The 19,747-nt window shown below is 39.1% G+C and overlaps 1 protein-coding gene across 1 annotated transcript in view; it reads left to right on the forward strand.

Moving 5' to 3' along the window:
• Vps13b (vacuolar protein sorting 13 homolog B) overlaps positions 1-19,747 on the forward strand; it is a 551,580-nt gene that overhangs the window by 260,187 nt on the left and 271,646 nt on the right. The window contains exon 23 of the mRNA XM_051159473.1: positions 403-637. Coding sequence (XP_051015430.1) covers positions 403-637 — 235 coding nt within the window. The remainder of the gene's footprint in view (positions 1-402; positions 638-19,747) is intronic.

Raw genomic sequence — 19,747 nt, forward strand, 5'->3', positions numbered from 1 at the left:
GGTTTTTTAAATACGAGTTCCCAATGAGCATAAAAATAGCATTATCAATTAAAAAAAAAGTTCATAGCTTTGTCTGTTGCTGCTAAGTAAATCTAATGTCCTGGAGAAGCAGGAGTGACTATGTCTTTCGCTATTATCAGCACATTTCCTGTCTCCATCCTGGTTCTTGAAAACCAGTGGGAAGCGCAGCTGCATGTTTTATCTCCTGTTGCTGGATGCTTTGGCCAGGTTTATTGCAGCAAAGATGGGTTTTCTGTTGCACTTGGATCTCTTAAGTAAAATCACTCATATAGACACATGCAGGGCTTGTTTCCACTTTTGACTTCATTATTTGTTGTAAAGATATGAGTAGTTGAAATGTTTAATCTGATGAAATATTTTAATTTTTCCTTTCTCTTCTAGCTTGATGTACAGTCCTGCTGTGTGTTCATTCCAAACGACAGCCTGCCTTCCCCAAGTACAATTGTATCTGGCGACATCCCTGGAACAGTAAGAAGTTGGTACCATGGACAAAGCAGCATGCCAGGAACGCTTGTCCTCTGTTTGCCACAAATCAAGGTTATTAGTGCTGGTCACAAGTGCATGGAGCCTCTGCAGGAGATTCCTTTCATCATCCCACGGCCAATCCTAGAAGAAGGTACATTTAACTTTTTTCATATTATTTTATGCTGTTAGTTGTACGGTTTCCCCCCAGTTTTTATCTCATTCATATGAGTGTTTTGCCTGCATGTACATCTGTGTACCATGCACGTGCAGAATCCACCGAAACCAGACAAGTACATCATACATATTTGGACAGGAGTTACAGATCGTTGTGAGCTGCCATATGGGTGCTGGGAATTGAACTCTGATTCTCTAGGAGAGCAGCTAGTGTTCTTAATTGCACAGCCATCTCTCCTGCCCTGTTTTGTTTTTTGACATATGGTATACATGTAAGCCAACATTTATGTGAAGATTTGTTACAGTTGTGCTAAGTGTACTGGTATATTTTATTGCTCTCATACTTTTATTATATATCATATATAAAATATACCATATGATTATCAGAATAAAAACGTAGGGCAAATTTGGATGAAAATTGGTTTGGTGGTGGTCGTTGTTGCTGTTGTTGTTGTTGTTGTTGTTAAGATTTATTTATTCATTATGTATACGGTGTTCTGCCTTCATGCCAGAAGAGGGCACTAGGTCTCATTTGGTCCTGAGCCAACATGTGGTTACTGGGAATTGAACTCAGGACCTCTGGAAGAGCAGCCAGCTCTCTTAACTGCTGAGCCATCTCTCCAGCCCACGTTTGGGTATTATTTTATTAAAAAAACCCCACTATTTATATATTTTAATTATATTCCTTCCCCAACACCTTCCAGATTATCACCGTCTCTCTACCCACTCAACTTCAAGTCCCTTTTTTCTTTCTCAGAAAAAAAATCAATAGGACAAACACATACCAAGACAAAACAAAAAGCACACATACAGAGAAAAACATGGAGCCTGTTTTGTGTCAATGGGGCCTGCCCTGGAGTGTGGTGTTATACCCATTGGCACTCCATTAGAGGAAACTAATTTTCTCATCCCTAGTAGGCACCAGCTGCAAACAGCTTCTTGGTTAGGGGTGGAACTTTTATGGTCACTTCTCTTTCTCAATGTTGGGATTTTGTGTGTTTTTGACTTGTACAGGTCTTTTGGGTGATATCACCCTCTCTGTGATTTTATATGTATATCAGCCCTGTTGTGTTTTTTAAAGACTTATTTGTATGGTGTTACCCACCACCTCTGGCTTTGATAAAAACATCCTGTTTGAGTGTGAGTGCTCTGAAGTCCCTGACTCTTTGCACACTGTTTCGTTGTGGCTCTTTGTTGCTTCTCACTGACTGCAAGCGAAGCTCCTCCAGCATGGTAGAGTGAGGATAAAACCTATAAGCATACGCCACTTTGTCACCAGCAGTCTTCTCATTGTTATGTTCTTTAAACTGAATATGGTTTCCCATAGATCTAAGACCTGTGTAATTTCAGGTTCTTAACCATTTAAGTACTGTCATATATGGCTTTTATCTCATGGACTGGCCTTAGATCCAAGCAGAATATCTTTCATTGTTCCCATAATAATGTTTGTGTCCTGTATTGTACTGGTACATTTTCCAAGCAGGTCTCTGCTGTAGGTTTAACGGTTTGGAGCTTGGTGAAATTGATGATTACTTTTCTCTGTGTTTGTACTTTTCTCTGAAATTAATGATTACTCTGGTAGTGAATTAAGTACCTTTCAGCACTGTGAACACTAGTCAGTCTGGGTGAAGTTTCTAGTTGTGTGCGGTGTTTGGTGGCATAAATTAGTTGTGCCTTCAGCAATAGACCTTACCATCAAGTTATGGCGAGTAAACCAATAACCTTGAAATGTGATGTTTGGAAGGAGAGAGAGAGAGAGAGAGAGAGAGAGAGAGAGAGAGAGAGAAAGAGAGAGAGTGAGTGGTGTCTCTATGAACCTTTCTTTGTCCAAGAACTCAATTAGATGTAATCCATTTCTGACACTGGAGGATTTACTTGGTTACATAAATGAATAGTTGGGCCTTGTCTCCTGTTATATAGTGACTTCATTTGGCTTCCTTTCTTATATGTATATGTTTTATACATATATACTGTAGCCAGCTTCTGCAGTAGTAGGCTTCCATATGGCTTTTCAAAAGGCCCTAGGTGTTGGTTGTCCCTTCCTTCCATTCCTCCTTTGCCTGCTCTCCATTCCTCGTCTCATCCTCTTCTAGTTTCCCCTTTTATATCTTTGTTACACTAAATTCTATTTCTCCTTCCTTGGAATATCTCCACAACCTCACCCCACTGCCATCCCTTATTAGCTACCTAGCCTCTGTGGCAATTCAGATTGAAACATGCATAGCTGTAGCATGAAAGCTAGCATCTACATACAAAAGAAGGCATGCTTGTATATGTGTGTGCGTGTGCATGCGCAATGTGAGTGCGTGTGCGTGCACACGTTTCCCAGCTACCTCACTCAGGATGATTGTTACTAGTTCTATCCATTTACATGCCGTTTCCATTTTCCTTTGCAGCTGCATAATGCTCCCTTGTGTAAGCCTGCCACATTTGAATTATCCATTCATTAGTGATGGTCATCTAGACTGTCCCTAGTTTCTAGCTATTATGAGTAGGGTAACAGAGAACATGGAGGGGCTAGTATCTTTGGAGTAAGATGTAGAGTCCTTTGGGTACCCAAAAGTGGTGTAGCTAGGTCTTATGGTAGATTAATTTTCAGCTTTTTGATGAACTGCTACATTGAATTCAGTAGGGGCTGATTCAGTTTGCAATCCTGCCAACAATAAATAAGCCAACTTGATTGTGATGGATAATCTTTTTCATGTGTTTTTATTTAGCTTATAAGTATCTTACTGAAAAATTTTGCATCTCTATTCAAAAGGGATATTGGTATATCGCCTTCTTTTTGTAGGGGGTCTTTGTGTAGTTTTGGTATGAAGGTAATAGTGGCTATGTAGAAAAAATGAAGAAATGTTCCTTCAGTTTCTGTTTTCCTTAATAACTTGAGGAGTACTGTTGTTAATTCTTGACTTAAGGTCTGTAGGAATCTGCGCTGGATTCATCTGGTGCTAGGTGTAAGCTTTCTCTTCAGAATGAAGTTGTCCTTCTAGTGCCTTCTGTAGAGCTGAACTGGTGAGCAGAAATGGGTTAAATTTGATTGTATCATAGAATGTTTTCTTTTTCCATAGATTGTGTGTGATAGTTGTACTAGGTATAGTGCTGTGAGGTGGCAGCAGTGACATCTCAGAACTTGCTGTCCAGGACCTTCCTTCTATTAGCTTTCGTTAAAATTTAATGTGTTACTCTGATGGGTCTACATTTGTATATGATTGAGTTTTCCCCTTGCAACTTTTAATAACCTTTCTTTGTTCTGTTAATGTAGTCTTTTTATTATTATATGTCATGGGGAATTTTCTTTCTGATCCTGTGTATCTGGTGTTCTGTGTGCTGCTTGTACCTAGATGGGCATCTTTTTTTTTAAAGAAAGGGGAATTTTTCTTTCATGACTTTGTTATGGATTTTTTTTTAAGATTTACTATTTTCTTTGACTTAGTTTCTATTTTTTCTACCTTGTTTTTAAGACCTTAAATTCTGTTTTCCATGTCTTCTAATCTATTGCTGAAGCTTACCTCTGAGGTTTTTGTTTGACATCATGAATTTTTTACTTCTAGTTCTATTTCAGTTTCCATTTTCTTTAGTGATTCTGTCTCTTTTGTAAATTATTTCGTGTTCTGAATTGTCTCCATTATTTCTTTCAACTGTTTATGTTTTCGTTGTCTTATTTAAGGCATTTGTTTATATCCTTCTTAAAGTTTGTAAACATGTTCATGGCTGTGATTTGGAGGTCCTTGACTTGTGCTTCAGCAAACTTGCTTGTCTCATGGTCTAAGACAGTCGTCTTCCTGGATTCTGGAGGAGGCATATTGCCTTGGCTGTTTTTGTTTGTGTTTTTGTACTAGAATATGGTATAGATATATTTGTTGGATGAGTATTCTGTTGTTTGGTTGCTGTGGTCTAATGTGTGTCCTAGCCAGGAGTGAAGACCATGGCATCGCTGAATCCCAAGCCAAGCGTGTTGCTTTTTCTATCCATGGTAGAGAACAGTTCTATGTCCCAGCCAAGTGTGGTGGCTGTAGGGGCCCTTGTAAAGAGTTACTCTGCTAATAAGTGGGGAGTCACAAAGGATTAGAGATGGGTTAGAATCAAAGCCTTAAAAGGGAAGCTAGGAAGAACTAGGTGGACCCTGGGTCTGTACCAAGTGTTCACATCAGTACAGGTTGGGACTAGGCTGGGAGAAGGGCTTCCTGCGAGTAAGACTAAGTCTGGAGAGATCTGAATGAAGGACAGGCAGAAGGAAAGAGGTCTTCTAATAGAGCCCCAGCCTTGAGTGGCAGCTTCTGTAGGCCAACAGAGTCACACAGAACAGTAGGTGGGACAGAAGGAAAGGCTGAAAGGGGCAGCAGAAAGTATTATGGGATCTCTGTGTCTGCACCAAGAGTCTGATTCCCTAGGGGATAGGGAATTGGCTGGTGCTGTGAGATGTTTTTATAGGCCAAAGTAAAAACAAAAGAGGGTGACTTTACTTGAAGCCACTTGAGCTAAAAGTGAGTATATTGTGTAGAAGTAATAGAATATATTACTTTTCAGGTTTCTAATCTATTTGCACATAGTAAATGATTATGAGATGACTTAAGCTATGGTTCATTTTCCAGTTTATATTTGCTTTCTTAGATTGCAGTATTTTCAGTTGCAAATTCATACCTCTTTGAACTTTGACATACTCATTTCAAAAAAAGGTGAACTTGGGAAAGTTTGGAGTCATGAAGAAAGTAATATGATTCTGTATTTTAATAACAAGGCTCGAATTTTAAGAGTACTAAGTAGGTCAACAGTTTGTTAATATTATGAGGATATAAGAATAGTAATCCTGGTATTTGGATTATTATATATTCAGTTTATCACTAAAAGCAGGTAGTGTGTGTGTAGGTTTAAGCTCCGCATTTGATATTCATTTCTCTAACTTTCTTCAACTGAAATCTCCATTGGAAGCTTTTCAGGGCTAGTAATGTGACATATTAACAGGAGAGTTTTTCAAAACTCTTTTTGTATCATATTTGTCTTGATGCAAGTATCCTTTCTCTAGCATCTTGGATACATTCATTCTTTCATATTTGAGTCTGGATACTAGGAACTCCCTCCTACCCTTGCCTTGTGGTGCTGAGAATCCAACCGAGATCCTTGTATATCCCATGTAAAATGCACTGGTAATAAAGATTGTGTTAAACTCAACTAGTGAGTTCTTGGGACTCTTTTTCTTAAGTATACAATTTAATTTTTAAGGTTTAAATGATTTCTCCCTGTATTTTACTGATCTTTGTTAATATTTGTATAACAACTTTTAAAGATTTAATTCCTATGTGACCAAATTTCTTTTAAAATATCTAATATATTATTCCAAATCACAGCCACGAACATGTTTACAAACTTTAAGGAGAATATAAACAAATGCCTTAAATAAGACAACAAAAACATAAACAGTTGAAATATCTAATTTATTATTCACACTTTTGGGCAATCCTCAAGGATGTTGGGTTTCTTTTCCTATAAAAGAAATACCCCACTGGACATTGCTCACCATTCCCTCTGCTCTCAGCCTGGTTGCAATTACCATACTGATCTGTATTATACCTGTGTGAATGTGGTGTTTTAAATACTTTACATGAATGGAGTCGTAGTGTATGGTCTTCTGTGATTGACATTTTAAAATAATCTGTGTTGTAGCAAGCCTCATTCTTTTGGATGTTAGGCTTAACATGGTTTGCTGCTATCTCCTCTTCAGCCTTCTTTCCCTTCTTTTCCTTCCTTTGTCATCCCCTCTTGTCACAATCCTTGGCCCAACCATGGTTATTTCTGTGCATCCTGTGGCTTCCCTGCTAAGGTGAAGAGAACAGACGTGATCCCCGTCTTCTTCTCTTCTCAGGTCCATCGTCTAGCATGACATGTGCAAAGAGTTGGGTGCACTGTGGTACTGGTAGTCTGTATGAAGTTTCAGAGGACTCTTAGTAAATAGGATGGTAGATGTAAGCAAAAAAAAAAAAAAATGTATTTAAAATTAAATGGTTAATTTCCGACGTGTTTGAAAGTCTATCAGTAATTGAGAGCCTTTGTTGAACATTACAGAAATAATTACCAGGGTGAATTGAATGCTCTCTAATTAGAGATTTGAGGCTCTTTCTGTACTCATTTATTTTTAAAGTTCAAAATGTGGGATTCTCTGCTGAAATGTATCAACTGATTTTTGATGTGGTGCAAAGCGGTGATCTCTGCTTGTAGCCAGATCCAGTCTTTGTAGGATGTTTGGGTCAAAATCCGCATCTTGCGTTTCATTAGGGAACTCTTGCAGTGAGCCTTGCAGATGTAATTTGCTACATCCAGCCAACACCTCTGAGCAGATGGGTTTCTACCCTGTGCCTAGCAGAGGTTTGTTATTTCTTCTTTGAAAAAGTTGCCTGTGACTTTAATAAAATATTTTGACAGAAATGGAATATTGAGATCATTTGTAAGTTAAAACTTTGCTGTTGTTGGATTTAGTGAGTTTCAGTAGAACCTGATGTGAAATTATTCAGAATCTATGTAAAACATAAGTGCTTCTTTTGTTGTTTTTGTCTGCCCTTTGCTTTGTATACATTGTTCCATTTTAGGTTTTAATGTAGTTTCATAATCAGTTTCTATCATTCAAGACGATGGTTATGTGCTGTTGCAATGTTTTGTTTTCCTGTTTTCTCTAGGCTTGTTTAATTTATTATTGTGATTTATTATTGTTGTGCAAATAGAAATCCTTCAGTTCTCAGAAAAGAACTGCCAAGTACCTTGAAAATGACCATCCATGTTTTTCAAATGATGTTAATTATAGACTGTACCTGAGTCCAGGCTCGCATAGAGTTTGCGGTCCTCCCGAGGGATGAGGTCAGATGTGCTGTCACATCTTTTATGGTACAGCTTGTGTGTCACCTAAATCTACTTAGTATGGTGGCCACAGGCGTGACTGTCTCACAAATCACATTCAGTCTGCTCCATCCTTTATGTATCTATAGATTCTGTGGGTTCTAAATGCTAAAAATAGATTCTTATACCACACTCCATGCTAGCCAGTTTTGCATTTCTTAATATCTAGAACATTTATTTTAAAACAAAAATTAGGTTAGCACAACTAAGATGTTATTTTTTGACATAGAGAAAAAGGTAATTTTAAAAATTATAATGTAAAATCAGCATATAATGTGTTGGATACCATTGTGACACTTCATTTTAGGTGCACAACAAAATTTAGAGATGATTATGGAAATGTCCTGTGTATTCTATATCCGTACTCATGTAGTTCACAGAATCACAGACTTACAGGCTGTACTGTCTACAATTGATGAGCCTCTTGAGGTATCTCCCCGTCTCAAAGTTAATAGTGTACTTTAGCCTAGGACTGTCTTTTGGTGGTATACATTGCGTGACTTGAAAGAAATGTTATAATGGTGAATTTCTACCATTATCTTTTTATGCATAGTATTTTCTCTGCCCAAATTATTTATGAGAGCTGCACTTAATCATCTATCTGCTCCTTCATCTGCTAGAACAGTTAGCGCTCAGTGATTTTGTTGTTTATTGCCTGCTGGCTAATCATTTTAGATATGATACAGTATGGCATCGAATGTGTGGTGTTTTCACAGCGGCTTCTTTAACTCAGAGCTGTGCAGTTGCCTTTCTTCTGCTTGTTCTGTGGCTAATAGCTCTTTCACTTCTTTATACTAAGATCCCATTGTCTGTTTATCCATTCACCAATTTGAAATATCTTAATCACTGCCAAATTTTGGCAGTTTATGGATCTCTCTCTCTCTCTCTCTCTCTCTCTCTCTCTCTCTCTCTCTCTCTCTCTCTCTCTCTCTCTCTCTCTCTCACACACACACACACACACACACACACACACCCCTACATAGAATTTCTTTTATGTTAGAGCAGCTCTGTTGGGTAATTACAGAAGTGTGTGGTTATTGGCTTATGTACTCAATGTTTACTTTGGTTAGAAACTGCCAAGGTGTCTTCAAAGAGAATGTGTACCCTTTTTTTCACAGCAGCAATGACTGTGCCTCCTTGTGCTGCACAGCTGCATTGGATGCTGTGCCTGTGCCTTTCTGACAGCCGTGTGATGCTTCCTCCTCGTGTGAAGTTGTTCATTCTTTGTGACCTGGGATGTGAAGCATAAACGCCGTCTGCATAGCTTTTGTTGTTGTTGTTGTTAGAGATACCTGCTAATGATTTTACTTTGAAAAATTTTTTTTATTATGTTTCTTTTTTAACATATACATTTATATTATTACACCTGAGTAAAATTAACTACGTACAGCAGGGAGAACCATGAGACAATCAGGAATTATATAAATGTTACATTCATAGTGATTTGGCTGTCTTTCCTATCTTGTTGGGTCTAAATTTCTGAATGGAGATTTTAATCAGTCATATCTCATCTCTATTAACTTAAAACATCTATCTTGATCTAAAAATATCTTAACCCTTAACCTACTAAGCTTAATTGAAAGATTAAACTATCTGGTCTTCAAACTCATCAGAGACTTGAGGAGAAATAAAACTTAAATACCTTAGTGAAACTGAAGTGCAGGTTAGCAGCTTCCAAAATGAAAAAATGACAAAATCAGTTTGCTGCCTGAACAGTCACCCAATACTCTCTATAACATTGGATCATCATCTTCAGCCTTCTGGTCCAGTATATCTGACAGACATATTTGCAAGGCAGGAACTATTGAGGACTTGCTTACCCTGTCTTGGCAGAATTTGCTGTCCTCGACTTTGCTTGCATCTAAACTGCCCCATTTTTAGGCAGAATTCTGTCTGTGGTAGAAATGAGGACATTTTGCCCAGCGGCTGGTTTGCTACATTTGAAGCCAACTCCATAAGGAGGTTCTTTGATGCTCATCTTCTTCTTGAGGCAGGCTGGGTGTTCCCAGGAGTTAACTTGTCTTGTTGTCAAAGCATCTTTAGAAGAATAAAAACATCTTTAAATGCCGTATTCTGTGGGTCTCTGAGGTTTTTGGAGACCTTATTTAACTATTTTACCTCCTATGTCTATAAAATCATGTCTATGCATAGACAAGGCTTCATGTTGGTCACAGACTCTCTGTGACTTATAATTAGAGGCCATTCTTAGTGTGGCATGAAGAAAGACTTGCAGGTGTCTTACTTCTGCTCATACAGTGAGCAGAGGACCAGCCTTAATTGCTCTGTACATCCTGTACACCTTAGACCATCACAGTGTCAGAACTGTATAATGCTTGTGAGAAGTTATGTTTTCAGAACAAAAGAACTGGCACCAACGCTGGGTCAGACCTGACAGGATTCATTCCTCTCAGCAAGCTGGATGCTAACATCTTGTACCCAGGTGCCTCAGTTGCTGTTACGCATCAGAACAGCACAGCTTCCAGGACAGTGCTGTAGAAAGTTTCTGACCCCAATTGGACTCCTATTAAGCCTGAAATTGCACAACTTTTGAAAAATGGACCAAAAATGCTATCATTGGCTTAGTTAATTAACCACTATTCCCAATTTTTTCAGGGGGGGAGCCTTCAAAGGAATTATTTGGCTTAAATCAGCCTGAAGAAACATTAAGAGAATGACATCCCATTTCCTCTAAGGGGGGTTGGGTACGTTTCTGTTTACTCTCTTGGTCTACAGATGCTTATTTTCATTGGGAGGTTATAAGTATTATTGGTCTTTTACAGAAAGGAAACTAGGTTTGACTCAAGGATGTCTCTTTTCCTTTATCTGTCTATTGTAGGTAAGGAGATAGGTGCTGAAAAGAAGGAAAGGGAGATATAGAAATATAGAGGGAGGATAGAACAAAAGGTAGATTATTGAATCTACTCCTCTTCTCAAGGCCCTAATTGTTACTCACAAATAAGGTTATTTTTTTAGTTCAATGGTATTGAATTTTGTATATTGATGCAAATCATGCTCATGTCAAAAACTAGTCTAATTTTATCATAAGAAATATTTTACTTTTTAAGTAGAATTTATTTTATTCTTGTTCAGTTTCATAGTTCTGTGTTTTGGATAATTGGCTTTCATTTGCTGTGTTGCTTAAGTATATTCTCCTAATGTGGGGCATGTGTTTTCAACTCTTGAATACTTCCTTAACACACCATAAAAAATTTAAGTTCATTGGCAGCCAGCTCATCAGCTCTTTCTCTCATGGACTGCTCCTTTGGGTTGTGTCTGAAAGCCATCCTCCATTTTCTCCTGTTAACTATTGAGAGCTTCATAGTTCTGAACATTACATTTAGTTGTAAGCCATTTTGAATAATTTTGTGAAATGAATATTTGATCTTTTTTGTAACTAATTTTATAATTAATGTATTTCAAATACCCTATAATTTCCTTTGATTCTTGAAATAAATATGTGTCTTTTAAATGATTGCCATGGCAACATTCTTATTAAAGAAATTTTGTATATACATAGAAAAATACAAATCACTCTGAGGTAACCAATTTCACATTTAAGATTTCTACCCAGCGTTCCTAATATTGTATGACAGATACATTGACGCATATATATGGCTGTTCCTGAGACTTGGATTTAACTCATTTTGTTCTCATTATTTTATCTTGAGTATTTCACAGAGATAAAGTTTTGAAAATTTGTTTCATCTTAAAGTAAAAGCATATTTCAAGTTCATATCCGTTTTAAGCTAAGGGGATTGTTAAAAAATCTACACTATCTCATTATCTTTTTTATGACTTTCTCCTTTTTGGAAAATTTTTTCCCAGGTTACTAAAAATGTAGATAGTCAATTATCCTACAGAATGTGTCTGTGGTATGGGGAGTCCTGATAATCTCTAAGGGTAGTAGGAGAGCATTGGACATGTATTAAATAGCTAGAATGTACTAGAACGTGAGTGAATATCCAACAGGACATGGTGGGCCCTCTGATGACTTTGTTTTCCTAAAATAGTTCAAAGTAAGCCTTCACGGCTGTTCTCTCTCTCTCTCTCTCTCTCTCTCTCTCTCTCTCTCTCTCTCTCTGTGTGTGTGTGTGTGTGTGTGTGTGTGTGTGTGTGTGTGTATACACGCACGCCCATGCATGGGCTCGTGTCTGTCTGTCTGCCTCTTACTTTGAGATAGCATCTCATTATGTAGCCCTGGTTCTCTTGAAACTTGCTGTGTAGATCAAGTTGGCTTCAAATTCACAGAGATCTGCTTGCCTCTGTGCCCTGAATGCTAGGATTTAAGGAGTGCCGTGTTATGCTTAGCTACCACTTTTTTAAAAATATAAATGAATATAATATATATATGAATATATATATATTCACACACACGTATACATTACAATAATGCATTGTAGGTATATAATTCAACCAATTTAAAATTAAAACATTTTTTTAAATCCTCACATCATGTGGTATGTCTTAGCGTATTTGTTTTGATTTGACAAGGAGCTTCCCATTGTGTGTTTATGTGATATTCCATTTCTGTTTACCAGTTGGTATCTGTTGCAGTGTTAACAGTTTTTACCATTGCAATGCTGTTAATCAACATTTGGGTATACATACACTAATATGAAAGAATGTTATACACATATATTTCTTTCCTGTGTAGATGAGATTAATATTATTTTATTTTGAGTTCCTAGTATATTTGCAAGAACTCTTAAAGAGTCCTGTATAATTATTGAGAGTGGACATACTTACCTTGTTTCCAATCCTTAGAGAAAGTGGAAAATCATTCATTAATACATTATTAAATTTGATGATAACTTTGTTTTAATTTTCCTTTACTTTGTAGAATACCTGTGATACTGAAGGTTGAGATTGACTCAAATTTGGTGTGTTTGGAATCTATGATTTGGGGCTCTGTTTGTCTGGAGCCTCGTGAGTAATACATCATGACAGAAGTGCAGGGCAGAGCATAACCACCAGTTATGGTGAAGGCAGCTGGCAGAGGGAAAGGCCAGAGCTCTGTCAACCCTATGTAGGTACCCCCAGCAGTTCAAAAACATCCTAGTAGGGAAGTCTTCTCAGAGTTTTGTCTCATTGCACACCAGGAACCTAGCCCTTTCCCCATGACCCTTTGGGGAGTGCTGATTGGTGAAGGAAAACTCCTTTTCCTGTGCTGATACTTCCAATGGATCATTTGGGGACAACTTTTTAAGGAATTCATTTTCTCTGAAGGATTTGAGACTGTGGTCTTCTCTTACAGATTTTGTCTGGTTCTTATATCAGGGTAGTAGATGCTTTGAATAGTATTTTCCACCAAGCCATTGATGAGCCTTTTCTTCCTGCTCCCCCTTCTCTGTCTGGATTAACACCCTATTTCTGTATTTGCTACTGATCAGTTCACTTTTTTGCTTCTTGTTCATTAGTAGTTTTATGAACACTGCTATAGCCTTACTGAGTTCCATCTAGTTTTTTGTCATAATTAAATGCTAGAGTATTGAAACCAATGAGCATTATTTTCAGTGGTTTTTTCCACCCTTAAACCATGTCACTTTTTGAGTCATACAATTTGAGACTTTGTTATTAGATTTAAATATACCCATAATTGGTATGCTTTCCTAAAAGAGTGACCTTGTAATCATGCTATATGAAAGACTTATCTGTTCTGTAATACAGGTGCCCTGGATCAATTTTATCTGTCACTTATTGATACTCCTGCTTTCTGGGGTGATGATGGTATACTTCCCCTTCTTTTACATTAAATGTAATTCTGTCTTTGGATCCAACTGTCTTGGGCTGGGCTGGTCCTATGTATTTTAATGCTAATTACTGGCCTCCAATCTGGCCCCTGCCCAGACAAGCAAGCACATTCTCATTTATACTTGTCCTTGTTGTGTAAATCTTGCTCTACCTGGCTTGTTTGTTTGTTTGTTTATTCACTTTACATCTTAGTCATAGCCCCAGCTCTTCTCACCTCCTTTCTTCCAATCCCCTCTCCTATTCCTCAGAAAAGGGGGGTCCTCCTTTCCTTCAACCCCTACTCATCAAGTCATACCAACATGGAACATGTCCTCTTTCTTCCCCTGTGGTGTGGCAAAGCAGTACTGCCAGGAGAAAGTCATTGAAAAGATGGCAAGAGAGTCCGTGTCAGAGAGAGCCCCTGCCCCCCTTACTCGAGGACCCACATGAAGCCTGAGCTGCCCATGAACTACATCTATACAGGGAGCCTACTAGGTCCAGGCCATGCAGGGTCCTTGGGTTGGTGCTTCAATCTCAGCAAGCCCCTCTGTGCCATGGTTAGCTGGCTTTTTGTGAAGCTCCTGTCACCTCCAGGCCCTTTTCTCCTTGCCCCACTTTCCCACAAGGCACCCTACATTTTGCCCAATGTTTAGCTGTGAGTTCAGCATCTGTTTCAAAGCTCTGCTGGGTGGAGCCTCTCAAGGACAGCTCTGTTTGACTCCTGTCTGCAAGTAAATCAGAGTATTGTTAATAGTATCAGATGTTGGTTCTCTCCCATGGGGTGGGTCTTGAGTTCGGGAGGCATTGCTTGGATATTCTCTCAGTCTCTGCTATCTGCTTTATTCCTGCACATCTTGAAGGCAGGGTGAGTTTTGAGAAAGTTTTTGTGGGTGGGTTGGTGTTCCCCTCCTACTGGGAGACTTGTCTAGTGAGAAGGTATCCTCTATAGACTCTATAGCCTCTGCTACTAGGTGTCTCTCCTAGAGTCCCTCTCATATTCCTCCTGGAGCCTTCCCTGACTTAGGTCTCCATCTTATCACAGAGATGACCCCGCTCACAGTTGCTTTTTTCTCTACAGGTCTTTTGGCCTTCCGCCCCCACTCTCTCCAGGTTTGATCTCTACCCTCATGTCTCTGTGTTTCCTCTCCTACCTTGTTCCCTCTCTTCAACCACTACCTCTGTCTCTTCTGTTTCCCCTTCTGGGTGAGATGTAAGCATCCTCTCGGATCCTCCTTGTTACTTACCTTCTTTGGGTCTGTGCATTGTAGTATGTTTATCCTGGGCTATATGGCTAAATTCCACTCATAAGTGAGTATGTACCATGTGTGCCTTTCTGGATCTGGATTACCTCACTCAGGATGATCTTTTCTGGCTCCATGCATTTGCCTGCAAATTTCATGATTTCTTTGTTTTTAATAGTTGAGTAGTAGTCCGTTGTGTGCATGTACCACAGTTTCTTTGTCCATTCTTCAGTTCAGGGACATCTAGGTTGTTTCCAGTTTCAGGCTATTATAAATAAAGCTGCTATAAACATAGTTGAGCTAGTGTCCTTGTTGTATGGTGCAGCATCTTTTGGGTATATACTCAGGAGTGGTATAGCTGGGTCTTGAGGTAGAACTATTCCCAGTTTTCTGAGAAAGAGCCAGATTGATTTCCAAAAACGTGGTTGTACAAGTTTGCACTCCCACCAGCAATGGAGGCATGTTCCCCTTTCTCCATACTCTTGCCAGCATGTGCTGTCACTTGAGTTTTTTATCTTAGCCATTCTGATGTTTTGATTTACATTTCCCTGATGTCTAAAGATTTTGAGCATTTCTTTAAGTGCTTCGTGGCCAGTAGACATTCCTGTTGAGAATTTTCTGTTTAGCTCTATGCCCCATTTTAAAATTTGGTTATGTTGTTTGTTAGTGTTTAATGTTTTGAGTTCTTTACATATTTTGGATATCAGCCCTTTGTAAATGTAGGATTAATGAATATCTTTTCCCAATCTGTAGACTGTTGTTTCATTCTGTTAACAGTGTCCTTGGACTAACAGAAGCTTTTCAGTTTCAAGAAGTTCCATTTATAAATTGTTGATCTTTTAGTCTGGGCTGTTGGTGTTCTGTTCAGGAAGTTGTCTTCTGTGCCAATGATTTCAAGGCTCTTCCCACCTTTTCTTCTAATAGATGTAGTGTATCTGGTGTTATGTAGAGGTCTTTGATCTACTTGGACTGGACAAGTTTTGTGCAGGGTGAAAATTTTGGGTCTACTTGCATTTTTCTACTTGTAGACCTCCAGTTAGACCAGCAACATTTGTTGAAGATGCTGTCTTTTTTCCATTGTATGGTTTTGTCAACGTTGTCAAAAATCAAGTGTCCATAGTATGTGGGTTTATTTATGCATCCTCAAGTGAATTCCATTGATCAACCAGTCTATTTCTATGTCATTACATTGCAGGCTTTATTATTATTATTATTATTATTATTATTATTATTATTATTATTATTATTATTATTACTACTACTACTACTACTACTACTACTACTACTACTACTGTTGCTTTGTAGTATAGCTTAAGGTCAGGAATAGAGATACCTCCTGAAGCTTTTTATTGTATAGGATTTTTTTAGCCATTCTTGGTTTTTTGTTTTTCAATATAAAATTTAGAATTTTTATTTCATTATCTATGAAGAATTGTGTTGGTGTTTTGATGGGGATTGCATTGAATCTATAGATGATTTCCTGTCATCTACTTCTCTTTGATATGTTTGCTTCTTTTTCTTCTAGAGCTTTCAAGTGTGCTGTTAAGCTGCTACTCTGGGATCTCTCCAATTTCTTTATGAAAACATTTAGTGCTGTGAACTTTCCTCTTAGCACTGCTTTCATTGTGTTCCATAAGTTTGGGTATATTGTGTCTTCATTTTCATTGACTTCTAGAAAGTCTTTATTTTTCTTTCTTTATTTTGTCATTGAGAAGAGAACTGTTCAGTTTCCATGAATTTGTAGGCTTTCTCTTGTTGTTGAGATCCAGCTTTCATCCATTGTGGTCTGATAAGATGCAAGGGGTTATTTCAGTCTTCTCATATCTGTTTAAGCTTGCTTTATGGCTGATTATATGGTCAATTTTGGAGAAGGTCCCATCAGGTGCCAAGAAGAAGGTATGTTCTTAATTTTTGGGTGAAAAGTTCTGTAGATGTCTGTTAGGTCCCTTTGATTCATGACATCTATTAGTTTCAGTATTTCTCCATTTAGTTTATGCCTCAACGATCTGTCTGTTGCTGAGAGTGGTGTGTTAAAGTCTCCCACTATTAATGTGTGGGGTTCTATGTGAGACTTAAGCTTTAGTAATGAATCTTTTATGAATGTGGGTACCCTTGCATTGGGGCCACTGATGTTCAGAACTGAGATGCCGACGTGATGGGTGAGTATGAAGTGCCCTTCCCCATCTCTTTTGATTAATGTTGGTTGATAGTCAATTTTGTTAGATACTAGAGTGGCTACTCCAGCTTGCTTCAAAAACTTTTTTCCAGCTCTTTACTCTGAGATAATGTCTATCTTTTTTTGCCGAGGTGTGTTTCTTATATGCAGCAGAATAATGGGTCCTATTTTCACATCCATTCTGCTAACCTGTGTCTTTTTATTGGGAAGTTGAGGCCATTCATGTTGAGAGACATTAATGACCAGTGGTTCTTAATGCCTGTTGTTTTGATGGTGGTGGTGGTACAGAGAGGCGGGGGGGACTGTGAGAGAGTGAGTTTCCTTTCTTTTGGTTTTGCAGATGTGGGGTTATTTCCTGTGTTTTCCTGGGTGTAGTTAGCCTCCTTAAGTTGGAGTTTTCCTTTTAGTATCTTCTGTAGGCCTGGATTTGTGGTTATATACTGTTTAAACTTGGTTTTGTGTTGGAATATCTTGTTTTCTCCATCTATGGTCATTGAAACTTTTGCTAGGTATGGTGATCTGGGCCAACATCTGTGGTCTCCTAGTGTCTGTATGACATCTGCCTAGGCCCTTCTGTCTTTCATAGTCTCTGTTGAGACGTCAGGTGTGATTCTGATAGGTTTGCCTTTATATGTAACTTGGCCTTTTCCCCTTACAGTGTTTAAAATTCTTTCTTTGTTCTTTACATTTAATACTTGGATTATTATATGGAAAGAGAATTTGTTTATTCTATAAGCTTCTTGTATGTTTATAGGCATCTCTTTCCCTAGGTTGGGGAAGTTTTCTTCTATGATTTTGCTGAAAATATTTTCTGGACCTTGGAATTATGAGTTTTTTCCTTCTTCTCTCCCTATTATTCTTATGTTTGGTCTTTTTATTGTGTTTCAGATTTCTTGGATGTTTTGTGTCAGGGACTTTAGTCTTAACATTTCTTTGCCTGGTGTATAGATTTCATCAACTGTATCTTCTATACTTGAGAGTCTTTCTCCAATATCTTGTATTCTGTTGATGATGCTTGTGTCTACAGTTCCTTGTTGGCTCTGATTCCTTAACAATTAAACTTTATTATGAATTTATTAAGCAAAGGTAGCTTCCTTACAACCTGACTGTGCTAAACAGGAGGAACCCTTTACTCCCCAACGCCCACCCCCACCCTTGGGCTGGAACAGCTGGGCTCTCCTCAGGTTACCTCCTTCCTTAGGTGGTTGTTGTGCAATACAATAATAGCCGGCTGGTCCCCTGCCCTTGTCCTTAATCTCAGTGGTGTATCAGTGGGGTCAAGCCACCCAAGACTGCTTTCACCTCGGGCCCAGTCTATGGCAAGGTCACATTCCTTCCACAGTTCCTGTTCTCTTTCCTAGTTTTTGCCTCAGATTTTTTTCTTTATTGCTTTTAATTCCAGTTGTATTCATTTCTTTCTCCCCTTTGATTGTATATTCTTGTAATTCTTTAAAGGATTTTTTCAATTCCTTAATCTTTTTTATTGTAATGTCCTGTATTTCTTTGATGGATTTATTTTTCTCCTTTAAGGTCTCTATTATTTTCATAACCTCAGTTCAGATCATTTTTGTACATTTCTGGTGTGTTAGCATCGCCAGGGCTTGCTTTTGTAGGATAGCTGGTTTCAAATGGTATCATATGGCCCTGAGTGTTGTTGCTTGTGTGTTTATGCTGAACTCCAGCCTTCTGGTTGTCTCTGGTAACAGCAGGCCTGGTGGTCTCTGACGTCCAGGCAGTTCAGGAGGAGGAAGAGGAAAGGGCTCTAAGCTGAATGTTGCTAGGCCCACACAGGTGTCCTTGGGTTGGCAGATGTGGTTCAGAGCTGCCTTCTGCTCCCAGGTGAGACAAGCAGGTCTGGAGTCAGCAAGGAGAGGATTCTGAGCCGAATGTTGCATGAGCCCCTCTCTGACCTCCTCCCAATTGTGGACAATTGGGGTTGGGTCCTGCCTACAGCTCACCTCTTTGCTGCATGTGTCCCAGGTGGGATGGGGAGATCAGAGAGATCACCAGCAGGCTTTAGCATTATAAAATCAGTTGGGTAGTGAACAGGTCCTGGCTTTATGGATTCGGATTCAGCCCCACAGTTGTTTGTGGACAAGGAGGCACTTTGCTCCCGGCACTCAGATTTGGCTGGGCTCCGCCATCTTGGAGCCATGCCCTATGTCTCGTATTGTCCAGCAGTTCTTGGCAGGGGGACCAATAGAACTGTGGATTGGTGTTGGGGTGCTGACCCTGGGTATCGAGAAGTTGTCCTTGGGGAAGCTGGAAGGATCCGAGGTGTGACTGCTGAAGCCAAGTGCCCCTGGAACTGGGGACCTGTGCTCATAAAGGAAGAATGCCCCTGGCGCCACAGTCTGAAACTTTGAGTGACCTGGACTCTGCATGAGACTGGGACTCTGCAGGACTCCTGGGCCTGCTATTAGGGCCCTGCCCTCAGGGAGGCGGGAAGAACAGAGTGTCCCTGGGACTGGGGACCCTTGGTTTTTATAGGCAGGTTGTACTGCAGGGTCTTGTGCCACTCCTGGACCCCGGAGACGGCTGTGGTATCCTGAAACTGAAACAGCAATGTGGGTGATTTGTAGTCAGCTGCTAGGTTACTCACGATAACTGCAGTGTCTGGTCTTCTGCCACTCAGATACACTCTGGCAGCCACCATCTTGGAAGTCCTTTGCTCCACCTGATTTAAAGTTAATTCATCAATAAAAAATGCTGAAGCTTGGATTTAGCAGAAGGGAAGGGGTAGAGTTGTAAGGTTATGAGGCCTCGGGTAGGGGGACCTGAGGAGAAGGTGCAGCAGAGGAGGAGACTGTATGGGTTCCAGAGAAGATAGTAACTCACATACCCGGGACCTTGGATGGGAGGAAGATAATTGATAGTGGGATAATAGAGTAGTTATTATGTTCACCTCTGTGCTTAATTTTGAATGAATCATAGTCACGTGTTTTATTTGGGGAAATTATTGATTAATGAATAAATAAGGTTTTACTAAATATATGACTATTATTAATATTCATCACCATCCAAGTGTTTCTCCTGTAGTTACCATTTAGCTAGA

Source organism: Acomys russatus, chromosome 17 (assembly GCF_903995435.1).
Source record: "Acomys russatus chromosome 17, mAcoRus1.1, whole genome shotgun sequence".
Lineage (NCBI taxonomy): Eukaryota > Metazoa > Chordata > Mammalia > Rodentia > Muridae > Acomys > Acomys russatus.